This window comes from Amblyomma mixtum, chromosome 4 (genome assembly GCF_055824585.1).
Source record: "Amblyomma mixtum isolate Tamu chromosome 4, ASM5582458v1, whole genome shotgun sequence".
Lineage (NCBI taxonomy): Eukaryota > Metazoa > Arthropoda > Arachnida > Ixodida > Ixodidae > Amblyomma > Amblyomma mixtum.
In genome coordinates this window covers 92,383,447-92,403,759 of record NC_143015.1, presented here as the reverse complement: position 1 = coordinate 92,403,759, position 20,313 = coordinate 92,383,447, and the positions used below count along the sequence as shown (strand labels likewise).

Below are 20,313 nucleotides of genomic sequence, written 5' to 3'. Positions count from 1 at the left end.
GTGATTTGTCCTTTCAGGATGTACCGCGCATGCACCGATTGATCTGCTCACAGGCATGCACCCAGCACATGGGTCATGAGTGGCTAAAATGGGAATAACTCCTTGCTCAGTGAACAAACATGCAATGCTGGGCTACAAGAATTAAGGCGGGCCTAATTCTGTCTGCCAGATATGTCTGCCATACATATCTGTCCTGGACGAATTCTGAGGCCAAGTAAACCTGCCATTCTTCATATATCTAATTGATTCAGTCAGAAGACACTTCATCTTTTCTGATATTATATATATATATATATGCCGCTGAGGAAGATCTGACAGCCATTGCCGTAACTCAGTTGGTAGAGCACCGGACAAGTAATTCGGAGGTCGGCGTTTGGTTCCCACCGGCGGCATGTGGTGGTTTTTTCTTCTGCTTTTCTAATCAATTATCTTTAAGCAATAACACATTCAGCAATATTCTTCGTTTAACAGCACCACATAATAAATAAATCTAAAAAAATCCCCTGTGTTCCTTGGTTTCTGGTTTGGTTTGGTTTATGGGGTTTAACGTCCCAAAGCGACTAAGGCTATGAGAGACGCCGTAGTGGAGGGCTCCGGAAATTTCGACCACCTGGGGATCTTTAACGTGCACTGACATCGCACAGTACACGGGCCTCTAGAATTTAGTCTCCAAAGAAATTCAACCGCCGCGGCCGGGATCGAACCCGCGTCTTTCGGGTCAGCAGCCGAGCACCATAACCACTGAGCCACCGCAGCGGCTCCCTTGTTTCTGTGGCTGTTGGCTTCTCTAATATGTATAACGAGCCCCTCATTCCCCTTCCCTTATCTGCTATATATATATTTATATATATATGAGATATTCTGATGACACGGCGTGCTACCCAGGTTACGGTAGCGACCGTAGCACTAGCTTTCTCCAAATAGACAAGTGCCGGCACCGTCAGAGGTGGTCGTAGAGTTATAGTATGTCTCAATCTTGATCTGGATCTTCCATGTTCAACTGCTGATTCACAGAAATGAGGGCCTTTGTGAATGTGTAATTCAGGTGGGCACTATAGAGTCAGCCCTCTAACAGAAAGAAAAGAGTGGCAGTACAGCTAACATTTCAACTTCTTCACTTTGAGAGAAATCCAGGAAAATTTGGAGGACTGAAGACTGGGCGAGTTGTTATTGACTGACCATAGTGGAACAACACAAAATAGACCATGACACAAGAACAGACAAAGCACGGTATAGCAGAAAATTGTATTTTCTGTTGTGATCCATCTCGCATGGTTCCAGTATATGTCCAGGAAAAGTCTGGTGGCTCCACCTTTTGGTACTAATTGATAGCTTCTCTGCAAACGCACCTTGTCCTTAGTGCCTGTGCACGGAGTAAACTTGCATACAATCAGTCACATCCTTTAATAAACAGTTACGCTTCTGGCTGCTGGATCATCTTCTGGATGATGAGGGATATCTGCGTGAAAAATACAAGCGTTATTAGAATTCCACTTACTCATCCAACATTTCATGTTTCCTGGTGCACACCCTACAATAGACCTGCTGCAAAACCCTGGAAGTACGCTTCTCTGCACAGCGAAAACCCCTTCACCATGACGGACAAACCGGTTTTGGAGGCAGAAATAGGGTGCAACACTGAAGACATCTATTGTTAGATTAATGCCGCAGCCCTTTCCTGCATGCTTCTGCCCTTTGTTGCTGTCGTGATAGAGGCATTAAGCTCCCAAGCCTTTGCTTTGAGGTGCTTTTCACCCAGTCACAAAGTTAGGGTGAAAGGCAGTTGTGTGCAGGACTGCTCGCCAATGCATGCATAGCATAAGGAGTGGAATCTATAGCGCTGCACCCAACTTCCCCCCTAGGACGGTCTGCATTGCCATGGTAAAGGAGTTCTTGCTGTGCAGAAAAGCTGACTTATGGAGTTTTGCCAAGAGTCTATACAATAGATTATTCGGTACAGAAAAGCTGCCCACAAGATTCAGCAAAAAACCTAAACCTAATCCCCCAAAATCTTATGCAAGACAGGACTGATTGTGGAACATGGACAGTGGAATATAGGTTCAGTGGTTTTTGTGGAAAGCAAGCTTACAGTTGGAGAGGAGTGGGGAGGGAGAGACTTTAATGAACACAGGAGAGGTCTGCCTGGTTGTTAGCCTAGTATGCTACTCCAGGCATACAGCTGCATGTCTGACTGAAGTTATTACTATGCTGTACAATCTGTGTTCTGTACACTTAGAAAGCTTCAAAGTTTGTTTATTGCGTTTCTGACATTATACTAGTATTGTCATGGAGCAAGGCAAAAGGTGACCACAAAGATCACCTGACTAGGTCTCTGTAGCGGTGGTCCAATTAATGAGGTTTTACTGCACTCAAACAAGAAACCTTCAACATATTCTGCACAAATCTCCCATACAGGACTAAACAAGTGGAGCCATTCCTACGTCAGACACCTTGTATTATTTTGGCAAGCAAGTATGTACGGTTAAAGTTTACAGGCCACTTGATGAATGACTGAAACAGATCGTGAACCACGCTATAATGCTCCTGCAGTCAAGAGGCTTCATGCATCTCTTCTTTTTGCTGCCTAATTTCTTGATCCCCACAAACCAGTACACACTAAATTAAGGCTAAGATGCGGTTCTGTGACAAATGCCAGGGGGCCTGAGAACTTGTGAATACTAGTCAGCATCTAGGAGCCAGCTGAAACTGCTCCTCGGTGTGCATCCTTGAAGGAGAAAAATTCCCAACAAATGTAAAGAACAGCTCACCAGACCCAAATTTAAAAAGTGGTGTTAAATAAATGCTGACAATGTGTGCCATCACAAATAGCAAGACTGCTCTAGCTACATACCATTACCATGCAGATGCACGCAGCATGCACAGTGGGAGGTATATGGCGTTGAAGCAAAGGGCTAATGTAATATGCTCACTTCCAATAACGTTAACTAAATACGCAACAGTTCACTCTCAGTTATGTGCATTTGATGCAACACACAGTCCCTTTCATGAGATCTTAACTGCACTTGATTTAAAGCTCTCCCTATCTGTCATCATCTGACTACCTTGCCAACATTCAGACCACATTACTTTCTTTTTCACTCGAGAAATACAACATGCAGGCATATGAAGTGCCATGACCACCTATATGTCACGATGAGAATGAAGCACTACAGTGCACATGCTTCATAATCACATGATCTTTTCACCTTGAGCAGCGGATTTAATGGAGTTGGGGTCACGCTAGTTGATGGGATATAGTATGAAATAAAAAGCTCCATTATAGCTGGGTGCAACTCAAGAATCCAGTGCAAGTATCCTTGAAAGGAGGACCTCCAGCCAATGGCATCTTCCGATTGTCATGATGTCAAAGTTAACCTCTAGGCACCTGCTAGTGTGACATTCCAGGTGGCTGGCAGGTGCACGGGGATTAAGTGCAACGGCATGACAATCGGAAGATGCCATTAGCTGGAGGTCCTCTTTTGAGAGGCATTCGCCATTGTGTTCTGTAGTTGTATCCGACTATATTCACTTCACCGTGTTAGTCTGCGCTCTTGTGGAGATCCATTTTCTGAACACTGACTCTGCAGTGCTTCTTTTTATACTGAGAAGTAGATTTGTTTGAAATACCATATATAAACGCGTGTAAGGGCCGCACTTTTTTTCCAGATTTGAGGGCCAATTTTCGGGGTGTGACCCATACACGCAATGTGTGAAAAAAAAAATTTTTTTTAAAGTAAAAAGGCATTTATTCTACATCTAATCACCACTCGTGGAATATTTCGACTGTGCTCTGGTGCATGCTCATCCCAAAAGAAGCCACGCAGCATGTCCGCTGTCAACGCGTAGCCGTTGTTCCGCACTTCCATCATATAGCGGAGCAGCTCTTCTTCCAGGTCGGGAAACTCGCGCGGCTTGCCTCGGATAGCGCGCTTTTTGCAGCTTGTGTCTGTTTCTCAATACATCCTTATGGTTGGACTATCGTCGGACGCACTCCTCGGCCAAGTCCAATTTCTTCCCTGCCACATGCTTGCCGTGTTCGAGAGCTAACTCCCAGCCGTGTAGCTATTAAAGTGCTTGCCCATCGTGCTAAAACCGCTACGCTCGGCAGCAGCACGCAAAAGCCACAACCACCCCAACGACGGCGAACACGCTAACACACCACAAAAGCGACAAAAAGCTGTAGCTGGCGATACTGGTGCCGATGTGGATAGCAGGAGATTGCAGTGCAAAAAAAGTTGACGATGATGACTGCGACCTCGAGCGCCATCTATGGACGGCACTTGAAAGCTTTTGTGTCCTCCGAGATTACCGCTAAAGTGCGTGCACAAAATTTCGGAGGTGCGTGCGTGGCCTCCGCGATCAAGCGCAGCTGTTGCTTGATGCCGGAGCCAATCGCGGAGGCCATGGCGCGTGTATTTAGAAGGCTATTCCCGCCTGGGTCATGGAAAGTTCGGGTGCGACCCTTACACGGATTTATTTTTTTTTAAACATTTCCTTCAGGAAAACAGGGTGAGGCCCATACATGGATGCGGCCCTTACAAGCATCTATACGGTATTTGCCATGCACTTCTACATGATAGCATTGCAATTCAATCAAAGGAGGAAGGTTTTACAAATAGAAGTCTGAAATGATGCAGCATAGAAAAACAGGCACTGTTAATAAGCACCAGTCATATGTAGAGACACCACAGACTGGAGCCCTGCCTTTACCTTCCTGGCTTTGACCTGGACTGGATCAGACGACTTGTCCTGCAAGTCTTTCAGGTGCGCCAACAGCGGCGGCCCCTGGCTAGTAAGGTCGATGTGGCCTCTTCGCAGCAGTGCCTCTATCAGTACCAAAGCCCTCTGGCAAAGGAAGATGAAAAAAAGGAAAGAAGAGAGAGAGTCTTTTCAATTCATCAGCAATGCACCCATTCCAAAGTGGCGACTGGTAGCGCCAAACAAATGTTATACTAAAACAAAGCGGCCTGCAAGAAAATGTGCTAACACTGACACTTATCGTCCACATCTCCCTGAAGTAAGACTGCAACATTCAAAGCTGAGGCATGTGGATGTACAACAGAACGATAACAAGTAGTTCGGGTAAGCGATGAAGTTTCGAGCTCCAAGTGTGAAGTAAAACACAATGCGGCACCTAAATCTGTAGTTAAAAGTTTCATGCACAACTGAACACACCAGTTACCTAGCCCTATAGTTTGTGCATTGCAGGGAGCAAAAAGTGCTGCCCATTGTATTTTCTGCGCAATGTCTCGTTTTCCTTTCTTTTCTTTCATGCTTTTCTCTCTTTCTCTTTTTTCCCCACCCAACTGCTACTGAAGCAACATAGGGGTTGAGAGCTTCGTCAAGCCGCAATTGTGGCTTTTTTTCCCTTCTCCTCAGCCATGTACCTGACTGAAAATAAGACTTGAACCTTGAACCTAGCAGAGCCTTTCTAAGAATAATGACGTAGAGGTTACAAATGCGTTTTCTTTGTTAAACTAAAGAAAATTATACATTTACATCGGACAACGTCAGGTTCAAAAACAGTAAAAATGCAAATCCTTCATGAGGACTGGAAAGGCAGAATAACTGCCCCAGGATCGATGGGCACAACAATCATGTCAAGAGGGAATAGGGGAAACCGACGGAGAATGGAGTGACAGGAAGCAGAAACGAAGAACTGCTGTATTGGAGGGCTTCAGGTTGGTTTGAACCACCTGTGGTTCATGACCGTGCAGTGACATCGCACTGCACAGGGCATTTTTGCAATTTTTGCAATTCGCAATGCAGCCACGACAGCCAAGATTTTTATTTCATGACCTCATGCTTGGCAAATGCATGCATCTACGATCTTGCTTTTCACTTCATTACTTTTATAACTGCATGGCATGTTTTCTCAGTCACGGTACATGCATCAGCAGTTTTCGCGCATTGTATAGTACTAGAAAAAAAAAGGGGGTTAGGGTTAGTAATAGCAGCTAATGGGCTTTGCTACTAAGCATGGCTCAATGTTTCACCTGGCTTGCAGAATTTGCGCACTCACACTGCCACTGTGAAAAGTCATAAGCATGTATTGATAAAAGGCCAGGAACCTTCACAGTAGGTCTACTCCCTTGATTTTGCAAATGAGCAAACTCTTCCTAAACACAGTCCATAAATGCAGGATGCAAAAAGGCTTTGTTCCTCAACTCAATTCAAGCAACCCATAGTATATGCCCAACCTACACCGAAACTAACCTCACTTAAGCTGTCGACAGTCGAAGCTTGGCACTAACAGAGATTTTATTGATGTGTAAATATTTGCTAAAAATATTAAATCATGCAAGTCAACGCTAATAGCATTAGTATAGCCTTGTGCTATATAGATGATGACCACTATGATAACCACTACAAGCTCCGAACTTCATGTTTTCTGCAACTAAATTAACTGCTGACCGATTCCCTCCATTACCTTGATGCCATATGCTGCATACAGTAAAGCCATGCATCCCGTATTTATACACAGTTCCTGTCACTCCTTGCATCACATTTACTCTGTTCTTCTTTTATCTTTTATGGAGCACAGTGCTCAGCTGTCATCACACATTTCAGTAGAACCATGCTGATGTGTTCCCAGTCCATACAGTCAAAACTGCGGATAAAAAAAAAATGTCCATTCAGTAACTTTTTATCACCCGGTTAATATGTTCTCGTACAACACTATTTCCCAAATACTACATTCAAAATTTGTACAAATTCCGGTCATTTGATACGTCTGGCAACCAAGTGCACATGTGTAAACTACAAGTGGGTGGAATGAGTTGGTACACGATGTAAAGAGCTGAAACTCAACAACAGTTGTGGTAGCTTTCCTGGAGTGCCTAGGTGCGAAAGAACAAAGTATCACAAAAAAGAAAATGCACAAACGAAGGGTGAAATGCAGTGGCGTTTTCGATTCATTACAGAACTACAACAACGCACTTACATATGAGGGCCAGATTTGAGGAACGCAACATTGGCCGCCGCAGTGGCTTACCCGCGATGTTTTAGTGCAAGGAGGAGAATCAACCCCTCTCCCCCCCCCCAAAAAGTAACAGGTCCCGACTACTTTTGCCACTGCCGTTGACTGGCCGGATTTGTAGCGAATTTTCTTCCGCACCAAGAATGCAAACGTGAAGTGAATTCAGCGAGCATTAGAAAATGAGCTGCTGCGAACATGAGCCAGCCAATAAATTCTAATCGACATTTTTACGAAGTGAAATTGTCAGTAAATGCCTTTGTACCTAATCTAACAGTTACATTTCTCAAAATTAGGTGGTTTGCATCATTCATTTTCTGGGATAAGATGTTTTTTTTTTCACACTTTTTTTTAAAATGCATCAACGAGGTATTACTGCATCTGCCTCCTTGCATGCTCAAGAGGAAACGAGATTGTGAAATAAAATGCCCCTGAGATTTACACAGCATTACCCCACAGCAACATGATGTTACTATCTAGTATATCTGTATTATGGCACTAGTGATGGATGAATGTTTACACAAGGGGGGGGGGGGGGGGGGGGCTCTATAATGAGAGGGTAGTAACATGTTGCAAGACATAGAATGATAACTTTTTATCTTGAAATAATAAAAACACTAGTAAACATGTGGTATCAGTGCGTAACAAAGCAGCTTATCATTTAAAAGTGTGGTAGCACATTTAGTGCAACACTGCCACTACCGCCGGACCGCGAGCCGGAAATACACACATTAGCACAGAGGACACATGCCATACTGCACTCAAATAACAAATCTACAGAAAAATATATAACTGGCCATGTCTCCAAGCACTTCATTATTTTTGTTCAATTGCTGTCTATCCTTTGAGCTAAAAAGACATGAGTGAACGACACCAGGCAGCAACGTATATTCGATCTTCGATTGCATCTGTGAAGTTTAAAGGTGCAGTGAAGAGGTTTAAAGGTGCAGTGAAGAGGAATCTGAACTCGTCTTTTTGCCACTGGAACTCAATCTGCACGTTCCCAGCATACTCAGAAGGTTCGAATTATTGCCCTGTGTGGCCGATTTCCCTAATTAAATCTTAATGTCTGGCTGCTGCCTCTTTTTTTTTAATTCCCCGCAGAAAATGGGAGGAGTAAACCAACGTGTGGAGTGCCTTTCAGGCAGTCACGTGGCGGCTTCGCTTTCGCTCTTATTTTGTTTTGTTTTTTTAGGTTTTTGTAAATAAATAGGTCCAGTCAGAGACTACGTATCTGCAAATTAGGCCCACAGAAATAAAAATATGCAAGGACTCTTTGCTTTCACCGATAACTATGTACCACTCCGCCGATGGCAGAGTGCCAAGCCGCCACAGGACTGGCTGAAAGGTTGGTCGACTCCTCCCACCGTCTGCGGGGAATTAAAAAAAAATGGCGGGAGCCGAAACGTTTAGTCCGATTTAATTAGGAAAATCGGCCGCACAGGGCAATAATTCGAAGTTTCCAAGAACACCTGGAACGCGTAGAACGAGTTCCAGCGGTAAAAATATGACTTCAGATTCCTCTTCAGTGCACCTATAAGAGTTCACAGTGTGTCCCAAGTAGGGATGTTGGTGTGGCACTCACCATCTGGACGCTCTCCTGTGGTGCAAAGATCTTGGCTGTCAGCAGCTGTGTGACACCATCCGCGTTGAGCACGGCGCACTTCTCGCGGGCCTCATCCAGCTCCTGTCGTGAAGGCGGGAACTCAAGGCCCGGGTCAACGAAGGCCTCCACGATCTGCGCCTCTCTCTCATACAGCCTGAAAGAACATTATTACTCCTCAAACTGCCCCACCGAAACATAAAGAGACACAAAGAAAGAACAGCTTTTATTAAACTCTAGCGGATTCTACCCTGCACTGAACAATTTCCAGTTCAGACTGTGAGGCATATAGGCTAATATTTAACCTTTTCCAGGCAAGTGTAGTTTCCCAACTGACTACTGCACCGGTCAGCATTCTTTTGGACCTTCTACCCCATCGCAAAGAAAGGGAGTGCCATGACATGATTTGGTTATAGAAATTACTGAAAGCATGTCTTTTTCCATTTTCATTTCTAAAAAAGAAAAATTCTGGAGGTCGTCAGTGCAAAATTTCAAAGAGTCACTTCGCGGTGTGTTTTTGCTGCTGCACTCTTCACATTTGCTGTCGGAACTTGTGTCGAAGGAGGCACATAGTTGTCTGCATCACTAAAGTCGCGTTCGCTTTCTACAAAGTCATTAGACAATTTTCCGTAAAATACGCCTACTGGAATGGAACGGATGTCGCGAGTTTTTGGCACCTATTGATAACCTCAAAACCACATGACCAGAAAATATTTTCCAGTGATATGGTGCTGCCTTCCCTCTATAGAAAAGCCAAATAGCTAATTTACAGGTTACAACACACGTAATCAGATGGCGCGGGAATTTACTAACACAAACAGTAGGCAAAGCTTTGTATCGGGCCATGCCCGACAACTGACCAGACGGGTACTTTTCCGCGGAAAGGGTTAACAAATACTAGGCTACCTTTGCACTGAGCACAGGTTTAAGCACAAAATGCCTTGCAAAGAGTGGTTTAGTGCACATGGTTTAGCTCCATTTCATCTAATTCCACTGCTTTAAACAAAATAGAGCTTCCAAACCTGCTCTTTTCTGTGACTCAAAATTTAATTTAAAGAGTTTCTAATCTGCAACAAGAATATGAGATCATGACAAGCTTGCTACTGAGCTGATGTCGCAAAGAAGTCAGTAGTCTTAGAAACTAAAGAATGCAGAGAAGTTTCAAAGTTTGGTTTGTAGTAGGGAGACATTTGCTAAAGAAGTTCTTTGATTTTCTTGCCAATTTAAACAAAGTAAAAGAAAAGAGCACGTATCACCACACGACAGAGCCTAGAAGTCGGGCATGTGAGGTGCAGTTCAGCCCTCACTGAAGGTGTGTCCTCTTAACTACACAAGTCCTTTGTATCGAAAAAGCACAGACATTGGAAGAGATGATGCTGTCTCCAAAACCACAAGGTGCAGTACCCCTGTGTTTTCGGTTTTCGAGACTGTTGGCTTCTTTGGCACACTTCATATATCATCATTATCATCATCATCAACCTGACTATTCCCACTGCAGGGCAAAGCCCTCTCCCATGTCTCTCCAATTAGCCCCGTCCTTTGCCAGCTGCAGCCACTGTATCCCCGCAAACTTCTTGATCTCATCTGCCCACCTAACTTTCTGCCGTCCCCTGCTACGTTTGCCTTCTCTTGGAATCCACTCCGTTACCCTTAAGGACCAGCGGTTATCTTGCCTTCGCATTACATGCCCTGCCCAAGCCCACTTCTTCCTCTTGATTTCGACTAGGATGTCATAAACCCGCGTTTGTTCCCTCACCCACTTCGCCCACTTCCAATCTCTTAATGTTACACCTATCATTTTTCTTTCCTTAGCCCGCTGCATTGTCCTTAACTGAAGCTGAACCCTCTTTGTTAGCCTCCATGTTTCTGCCCCATAGGTAAGTACCGGTAAGATGCAGCTGTTGTATACTTTTCTCTTGAGGGATATTGGCAAACTGCCATTCATGATCTGAGAAAACCTGCCAAATGCGCTCCACCGCACTACTGCCTCATTACTACCACTCTGATGAGTAACCATTGCTGTTTAGGGTAGAAAAACAAGAATTGGCATTGTTGAAATCAGGCTATACCACTTAGGTGGGGAACATATATATTTGCATTGAACCAAAATAACAAGCAGCACCTGGAAAGGTTTAGAATGGAATATGAACAACTAGGCATGCTCACTGAGTGACAGGCTCTCCAGAAACATCGCTGATCTTGGCAGAATCGCCGAGGCTTGCCGTGTCACTAACAGTTCCTGATGCGTTGCACTCATCGGCATTGTCGTCGTCGTCATCCCAGCCACCTCCGGCATGACCTTTTTTGCGAGCTGCAGTCAAAGACCATCCGAAAACCCAGTATGCCTCTTCACGAACCAATTTCAGTCATCACTTTATTAACCAGTTCAATCAATTTGTCAAGTAAGTAATTGTTCATCACCAACAGGCCACCTGGGTAGCCACATCTGAGACTTCTCCAATCCAACAATGCCCGTATCTAATGAAAGAATGTGTGCTAGCCTCATGGATGATTCAAGGGTTCATCACAAGAGCCTAGGCTTTGTACAGCTTTTAAAGGGACCCTAGAATGATTGTAGTGGTCATATTCTAGTGCAACAGATCTGTAGAGGCTGTATTTGTGAGTATTCGAGTCAAATTTAAATGTTCTGTGTGTTCCCTATAATTTACAAATAGTTTTTAAAAGCCGCTGCTCGCAGTAGCTCACAACTGATTACGGGGACATCTCACCTACCCTGATGACGTCAAGCCTTCACATTGGGTATACCCAGGTCTGACGGGCGAGATGAGATGCAGAGTGGTGCAGTCTTGACCTGTTTTCTTTATTTCTTTTTCTGTCACATTTGCACGTATGAGTTATGAGGAAGAGCATTATTTTTAATCGCCAATATCTTTGGTGTTAATAAAGATAACTTAAAAATTTTGTGCTTTTCCTGACCTCAGTATATATCATTTCATGTTCCCCTTAATGCTCTTAAAAGGAGACTGAACACAACTCCATCCAACTTGTGTTCTTTGCAAAAGAGACGGCTCTATCACTCTTTCTAGGGTAATTGTTCAGCAGGAAAAAGCAGAGTTATTGCTCTGAAAGCTGAATTAAAAAATTGGAGAAGACACTTATGCTCCGCCTTGAAGGTATGACGTGATAGCGCAGTGGGTTCATTCTCATATATGCAGAAGTTCATTCTCTGTTTTGCATTCATATACATCCCTGGGTGTCCTCCCACCACTCCTGGCGCCATGGTGCAGCGGCAAAGCGATGCACCACTCACCTGCGATGGCAGGTGCTGCCATCAGTGGGGCTTGTGAAACCCAAGTTGCTCTTTCCGAGTGACCAATCCCTAATTTAACTGCCACTCACCACGTGGGGCAGTTTGCTCACTCTCCAATGGGCAGGTTGTGATGAATCCGCAAGGTCACGCGACCTGAGTGGTCCACCTGCCTCCTAGGTTGCTCAATGGGGACCACCTGACAAAAGTCATGCTCGTGATTTTTTTTTGCTACAGAAATCTGTGCTTAATAAACAGCCACGATGCAGGGCAGTTCTCAAAACGGCTGGTGGTGGAGACGCCTGTATTTCAATTTCTTTTACTACAGCGATCGCCTACCCAAGTAAAATAGGTAACTGGCTTAATATTGGAGATGGATGGTTTCACTCTGGCCCTTTATGGGCCGGCTTTTACCAATATGTTGCCAATATTGAGCCAATTACTTGCACTGCTTGGGTAGTCATTTGAGCATTCGTCTTGTGTGCTGGAAGTGCGAAGTTCGACCCCCAGTGCCGCTGGGTACTCATTGGTGATACAAAGGGTACAAGCTTTCCCTGGCCTCGTGCTCAGCTTCTTCAACCCTTTGAGGGTCGAATTATTTTGAAGAAAACTTTCCCAGGTGGTCAAATTACTTTATTGCGGATCTTGAATCTACAAAATGTATATAATCGAGAATAAATAGTAAAAAAAAATTAGGAACAGTACTTTGGTGACAGCATCACTCACAACTGGAAAATGTTCAATAGAATAGAATAGCAACGGTGGTAAGCAAGCTAAGAGCAGCACCAATAAGGATAGAAATCAACTTTCGCCGTCTCTGCAAAACAGTGCCCACAAAGAGAAAACACGTTTCGCGCGACTCCGTTGCGATCCCGCGGCGGAATCGAAACCGCGTAGGCGCATTGCCACAGAGGGCGAGAATACCTCGCAAGCAACGGTGATAAGCAAGCTAAGAGCAGCGCCAATAAAGATAGAAATCAACTTCGGCAGCCCCTGCAAGATAGTGCTGACAAAAAGAAAACTCAAATTTCGCGCGACTCCGTTGCGATCACGCGGCGAAACCAAAACTACAAAAGGGGTGTTGCCGCAGTCTGTGCCGCCGCGCTAAAGCTAGACATAAGTTCTGCTTATCTCCGTAAGAAGGCAGCACAAAATTCAAACACTTCTTGTAAGTCCTAAGAGGTGGCAGCACCCCCCAGTGAGCACGCATTGTTCTTTTGGCGCAAAATTTCAAACGGAAGATCGAAACCGTACCCGTACGGCAAAGACCTTGCGGGACAGAAAACCGCCGCCGTACATATACGGCAAAAACCTTCAAAGGGTTAAAGCGAACAGCTTGGGAAACGGGTTTTCGGCCACACCTAGAGTACATGAAAACACACTGTGCTACAGCGCTCTTTGGCCACAGATGCCCTTGTGCCATAAAACATCCATCATTATCATCATTCTAATTTCTTTTACTTTTTTCTAGCTTATAAAAGCAGTGTTTGCAGTGGCAGTATCGTCTTTGTGGTTATAACGCAGTACCCTGCAGACATAGGCCAAGGTAAATTTATCCTCAGTGTTCCTTTAAGTAAGCAGTGCTCTCACTCACAAAAACAGTCTGGGCATAAAAATGCTTGTTGTAATTCACAGCTTTCCCGCTAAATCAGTTGCATTGGACAAAATAGACAGCGAAATGCTTCAATCCATGTGACTCTAACACAAACACTTGTTCATAAGAAAACAGTCTACACTGCTTTGAAATATTTTGCACCATATGCATAGCAGAAATACTAGAAGCCAAAATATATAAAATATATAATAATACAACAACATTGTGTGTCTGTGTGCGTGTGTGTGTGTGTGCGCGCGTGCGTGTGAGTGTTAGGTAAAAGGAGGAACATCGCTTCATATCAAAACGTTGACCTAATAAATCTTTCAATATGAAGCGATGTTCGTGCTTTTACTTAACTTATAAACAGCTTATATATAACTTATAACAACTTATAACTAATATGTATATATATATAATAGAAGCCAAAAGATATGCAGTAGACCTGCACCAATGCAAAGCTAATTTCTTCTCTGAAAGACGCAAGGATACACATACAAAGCCATTTTGTCACTTGCAAATCAATGAACTTTCACCTCGACGACTGGCATCCCCTGCAATGCTGCATAAGAGCAACTGGGCTTACTTGAATGAAGCACTGAACTACTTTCTGCTTCAGAGTGTGCCATACAGGATGTGTCTTAAATGACACACTATTGGGGATGAGCAACCTGTCATGTGCTGTTCTTATTTCATTTTGTTCTTCCGCTCGACCTTGTCCATATAGCCTACTCATTACTCAACAAACCTGTAGTCTAGCTATTGTAAACCTTGTCTAGAGGCTTTGGATCCAACAAAATCATAAACGTGATGAAATAATCCACAGCTTCTTTACTTAAATCAATGCATGAAGGCTTAAGTGTGGAATGTCAGCTTTACTTAATTTAAAATGTGTAGTCGATATATTATACAATAGTTTACATTACATACATTCTAGGCTGTTAGATTCTTCCAGTCCTCTTCACCTAGTGCTTTTGAATTTCTTATTTTCTTTAGCAGACAGGCATTGAAGAAAGCCCAATAAAATGAGCTCTTCCATGCACCAGATCAAATTATGGCAAACATTACAGCTTTAGAAGCCAGACATACTCGAAAAATATCAGAAAAACAGAAGTGAAGTTTACACTTTCTGTCTTCAGTTCTTCAAGTTTAATCGCCGCTCCCCATGTTCCGCCTACAAGCGATATTAGCCTCTATGTGAGTCATAGCCCTGCTTTCTTCATGTCCGCACCCTAACACATCATGATACCAGACAGTGCGACGCGGCCGCAGTCATGCCACGAATGAATGCACTCGCTGCGCGAAGCAAGACCAGTCAGTTTGCATGGGGCAGTGATGCTTATGAAGACCCAGAGGTATCCCGTGGTTACCCACTTGAAGACGTGAGCGGAAGCGAGCACCTCCGAATGCAGTCCCCCCTCCCCCTCGTCTACTGTGTTTGCTGCCCCGCACCGCGGGAGGCGTCGTCCAAGCCACAGCGGATGCTGCAGCTGTCGCTGTGGCCTGTTTTCAATGCGATCACATGTTCTTTGTAGGCCATCTCAATGGCAACGATGGAGAACAAATAACCAAGCCTATCCAAGCCAGTCCGATTGCGCCCGCCGAGCCTATTCCATTTAAATCCAAGATGGCACCTTTCACGGCAGCGGGGAACGGGTTGGTTATGACAGCAGTGCCCGCTCGCGTCTATATTAGGCCAAAATAACGAACTTTCAGTTGAAAAACAACCTCCACAGTATTCTTGCCGTCTATTTAAGTCCAAAAATTCGAACTTTTAGACTCCACAAAGTCTGAAATATCAGTCGAGAAAATGTACACGTTCTTATGAGGTGCACGACGGTTCCTCAGTGAAGTCCGAAATATCGTGCACATCCGAATTATTGGAGTCCGAAAAATCGGTCGGCTAATGCATAACTGGGAGGGGGGGGGAACCCCAGACATATTATACAATCACTCATCAAAAGTGTCTCGCAAAGCATACCAAGGTGTAGCTGCACATCAAACCTTAAAAATAGCAACAAAGCACAGATGAGGTGCGCTGTTAGCCTGCTTACCTGATTTCGCACAATATATACTGCCGTTGAAGTAAGCGGTACCTTTCTGTGACTTGACGGAAGTTTTCACTGGCTGCGGTGGAAGGCTGGCAGTCCTGCCCTGTGAGACAGTGGGTGGTGAACGCACTGTGACTGGCTGGAACGTGGGCAGGCCTTCAGTCAGCAGGTCGCTGCCACCTTTGTCAGCTGGCCTCCCCGCAATCTTGTCCACGACCCTTGCAATCCCATCAGTCACTTGCTCGGTCAGTGTCTCTGCAGAGGCAGGGAAAAGTTGTGACTCTCCAAAGTGCTGCACCAAAACGTTGTTGTCAACAGAACACTGAACTGACACTCCATTCTAACTTTTTAAGTTTTACGAGAGCCATTATTGGGACATAATCCCAAGTGGTCGTATAACTGAAGCCCATTGTAGTAAGACCAGCTGGCACGAGAGATCCTGGAAGCCTGGGTCATTCATGATTCGGGAGAGCAATGCGTCAGCAAGCCATCAGTTTGCCTACCGAAAAAAGAAGTCAGGTACCTGCGTGGTGACGTAAGTAAAAGACGATAATCTTTCGAAGCAATGCCTGTTCTTCAGGATAAATATGCGGTTTTTCAAATAAATTCTTCAGTTGTCAATGCAGCATCGTCCTCGTCTGTATGTTTCTTCAACGTCCTTGTTCACTTTCTGCTGCTAAATTATACAATCATGAACCAACTAGCTCACCAATCCACCTTATTAACCATTGTAGTAGTTGTAGTAATCGATCCCGGCCGCGGCAGTCAAATTTCGATGGAGGCGAAATTGTAGAGGCCCGTGTACTGTGCGATGTCGGTGCACGTTAAAGAACCCCGAGTGGTCGAAATTTCCGGAGCCCTTCACTACGGCGTCTCTCATAGCCTGAGTCGCTTTGGGACGTTAAAACCCTAATAAAACCATATAAAAACCACAATCCAAGGCAAGCCATGCCAAGAATGAGAAGAAAGAAGAGAAAAAAGTTAAAAGAAGAAGGGATAAACCAAGGCAAGAGAAGCAAGAAGAGAAAGAAGAAAAGGGGGAGAAAATTAAGGTACTTCACAACCCTTGCCGAATGTTTTAACTAAGCCATAGCCTAGTTTAACGAGCCTTTTTTGTTTTTTCAAAGCAGACATGCATTCTGGGGTTTGTGCAAAGCCGGATTTTTTATCCACTTTTTTTCATCTGCACTTCGTGGCGAAGCTATTGTGGCAACACTTTTGTGTTTGCCCTCATGTCTTTATAACCGTGCACGGTATGCACACAGGATAGGTTACACAGGTGATGTTGGATGAACAGAAAGAAGAAATAATAGACAAAGGAGAAGAGGCAGGAATTATGATCAGTGTGTCACATGTGTATCAGCAAATCGGTTTTCAACGTGACAGCGTTAAGGAGCTCGTGCCACAGGAAAGGCCGCGTCGGCGTCACTGACCATGAGCAAAAAATCCGCGAAAAAAATCCCCAGAGAGGCAACCTAGACGTCAGGTGGGTCACCTACATCATGTGACCTCGTGGTGTCATCACAGCCTTCCTGATTGTTGTGACTAATTATGGTCATTAAATAATTAATGCTATCATGTCCTAGCCTTAAGGCCGAGTTTAAGTGCCACTCTAACTTTATCACTTCAATTCAAGAGATGGGTTAATTTCAAGATGAGCAGAAAAACTGTAATTAGTTGCACAAAACAGCAACAAAACAATGAGTTATTCCATCACTCCACCAGTAATTAGAGCGGGTAAATGATTACCAGTGTCTGATTAATAAGCTCTGATGATTATGCATATAATGTGGCTGAGATACTAGTGGAGTAGTGGGATGTTTGGCGGAAATCCTTCACAGATAAGTAACGCAATAAGACAAGCAACACTATGCATGGCTTGAAAACTTCCCTAAGCTGTGCAAAATGCCTAGATCATGGGTGTCTCTCGTATCATCAAGCTGAACAGAGATAGGAAAGAGCCACAAATGATCTGAAGCATGCTATGTAACCAGTTCACAGGACATCTAAACAGTCACCTGAACTGTAAAAAGTATGCCACTGAGAATTCAGTTGTAAACTAGAAAAAAAATTTCTTTGAGAAGAAAAACTGGTTTGGTTTATTGGTGTTTAACGTCCCAAAGCCACTCAGGCTATGAGAGACGCCTTAGCGAAGGGCTCCGGTAATTTCGACCACCTGAGGTTCTTTAACGTGCACTGACAACGCACAGTACACGGGCCTCCAGAATTTCGCCTCCATCAGAATTCGACTGCCGCAGCCAGGATCGAACCCGCGTCTTTCGGGTCAGCAGCCGAGCACCATAACCACTGAGCCACCACGGTAGCTAGAAGGAAAAACTATTTAGAAAGAGAAAAGCACAAAGAAAAGCAATTTCTTTTCTGTGGTTTTTGTATGGAGAATAGTTGCTCAATGTACAATTAATTACCGTTACCAAAATCGGGACGCTTGTACAAAGAATAGTTTCTTTGTTGTTCGAACATATACAGCCCAAAACTAGAGTTAAATATGGGTGAAGAAACAAAGACATTTCTTCCCAAAAGAAAAGGATACCATGGTTGATACTCGAATTCTTTCAAGGTTTAGAAGGTAATAGGAACTATGGACAGAGCACAGCATTCAGGGTCTAACAGTACTGCAGACAAAGCTTAGTATGTATCTTGACAAATAAAGCATGAAACAACCTCTTGAATTTCATTGAAAATGACAGAGAGGTGGTTTGATACTTACGAAGCCACACTGCAAAAGTAAAAAAAAAAGATTAAAGAAAGATGGATTGAGAAGATAAAATATGCCAGCATTCCTTCAACCATGTGCCGGAAGGTTCATTTTAACATTAAGAAAAGTAAAGGCAAGAAATGTTATTCGAGTAAGGTTCAAGACTACACTGTCAACTTCTGGACCTGTCTTCCTCATTGAAGCGATGATGGCACAAGAAAAACAAAACCCTACTTATTGGTTAAAGGTGCACTGAAGAGGAATCTAAACTCGTCTTTTTGCTGCAGGAACTCGATCTACACATTCCCAGCATACTCAGAAGCTTTGATTTATTGCCCTGTGTGGCCGGTTTCCCTCATTTAAATCAGATTAACATCCAGCTCCCACCTCTCTTTTTTGAATTCCCCGCAGACGGTGAGAGGAGTCGACCAACGCATGGAGTGCCTTTCAGTCAGTCCCCTGGTAGCTTCGCTTTCGCTTTTATTTTGTTTTTTAGGTTTCCGTGAATAAATAGGTCTAGTCAGAGACTACACAGCTGCAAATTAGGCCCACGGAAATAAAAATAAGCGTGGACCCTTTGCTTTCGCCCATCACTACGTATCACTCCGCCGATGGCAGAGCGGCAAGCCACCAGGGGACTGGTTGATAGGTTGGTCGACTCCTCCCACCGTCTGCGGGGAATTGAAAACTAAAAAGGCGGGAGCCGGGACGTTTAATCGGATTTAAATTAGGAAAATCGGCCGCCAGGGCGAATTCGAGGTTTCTACATACGCTCGGGATGCGTAGATCGACTTCTGGCGGTAAAAATACGAGTTCAGATTAGTGCACTGCACGGGCTCGGGCCGGCCCAAAAGCCTGGGCCGGGCCGGGACATGATCTGTTTTGCCGGGCCTGGGCCGGGCCTGGGCCTGAAGTTGCGGGTTCGGGCCGGGCTCGGGCTTAAAGCTGCGGACTCGAGCCGGGATTGGGTCCATTAGAAACGGCTGGTGTCCCACTATTCATTCACTATTGCAGAGTGATGTACATAACTGCGGCATTGGAGCAGCGACACGGATGAGCTATGGGTATGGGTACGCGCTGAGAAAAAAACTAAGCTTTATTCATTGACTTATTTATTTCCTTATTTCCATGCCGCGGTGCTTAGTGGTCAAGGCGCTTGATTATTGAGCCGGGGAACCAGGGTTTGCTCCTAGCCCTGGCGGCCGCATTTCTAATTAGGCGGCAAGCATGACAGCCATGTACTTTGCAGTATCATTGCGCGTTGAAGAAACCCAGGTGGTCGATATGATCCGGAGCTCTCTGCTTCGGTGTCTCTCACAGCCTGACTCCCCTTGGGCTCTTAAGCCCCAAAAACATGGCTTTTATTTTATAACTATATTTTTGTCATCTGAGAAAATTTGCAAACTAAAGCGCGTTTGGTTTTCTTTTTGATCAGCTGACTGGAACGTCTCGTAAATGAAATAGCCACAAAAGCTCGCGGGAGTTTGTAAATATCCTCTCATAACCACATCTATCCCTCCTCGCTTCTTGAGCCTGGTTGGTATGACAAGTGTTTTGCCCTGTAAGGCATCACGTGGTTCACGCGTTATCTTCTTCTCCACCAGCAAGAGTAAAATTCAACCGGTCTTAATTTCCCATTGATCGTTTGTCCTCCCAGAACATACCTATACACTATTAGAAATGCATTCGGGAAGGACATATTAGTTTACGACGCTTATAGTCTTCAAAACACACACCGTGAAATACTCAAGCCTCTTAGCTTTTCGTTTCTGCTGAAAGGCGACCAGTTCGGCTATGAATTCAACCTGTGAGTTCACGTTCACTAAAAAAATGCCATCCCACTGCTTGCTAGGCAGCTTTAATGTTTATACTTCGCGGGCGGCAAAATATAACTGATTCAAATCATGTGGGAATGCAAAGTAGTCTATTAGGCCCGTATGCAGCCCTTCCTATTTGGCTCTCGGAACTTCCAAGTTTATCTTTGCGCACTTACACGAGATCACTGTCCAAAAGACGGGCCGGGCGAGCACTACTCTTAATCACTTCCTTCCGGGTTAAAAAGAACCACCTTTCTGCAAGCCAAACTGTGGTTTCAGAACCTTTTG

At 44.4% G+C, this 20,313-nt stretch overlaps 1 protein-coding gene across 1 annotated transcript in view; it reads right to left on the bottom strand.

Moving 5' to 3' along the window:
* Nucleotides 1-1,227: 1,227 nt before the first annotated feature.
* The window catches only part of LOC149347431 (AP-4 complex accessory subunit Tepsin-like), a 46,969-nt gene continuing 27,883 nt past the window's right edge, over nucleotides 1,228-20,313 (bottom strand). Inside the window, exons 8-12 of the mRNA XM_089587099.1 lie at nucleotides 15,538-15,747; nucleotides 10,746-10,890; nucleotides 8,562-8,736; nucleotides 4,711-4,845; nucleotides 1,228-1,459 (exon numbers count right to left, since the gene is read on the bottom strand). Coding sequence (XP_089443225.1) covers nucleotides 1,415-1,459; nucleotides 4,711-4,845; nucleotides 8,562-8,736; nucleotides 10,746-10,890; nucleotides 15,538-15,747 — 710 coding nt within the window. The 3' untranslated portion in view covers nucleotides 1,228-1,414. The remainder of the gene's footprint in view (nucleotides 1,460-4,710; nucleotides 4,846-8,561; nucleotides 8,737-10,745; nucleotides 10,891-15,537; nucleotides 15,748-20,313) is intronic.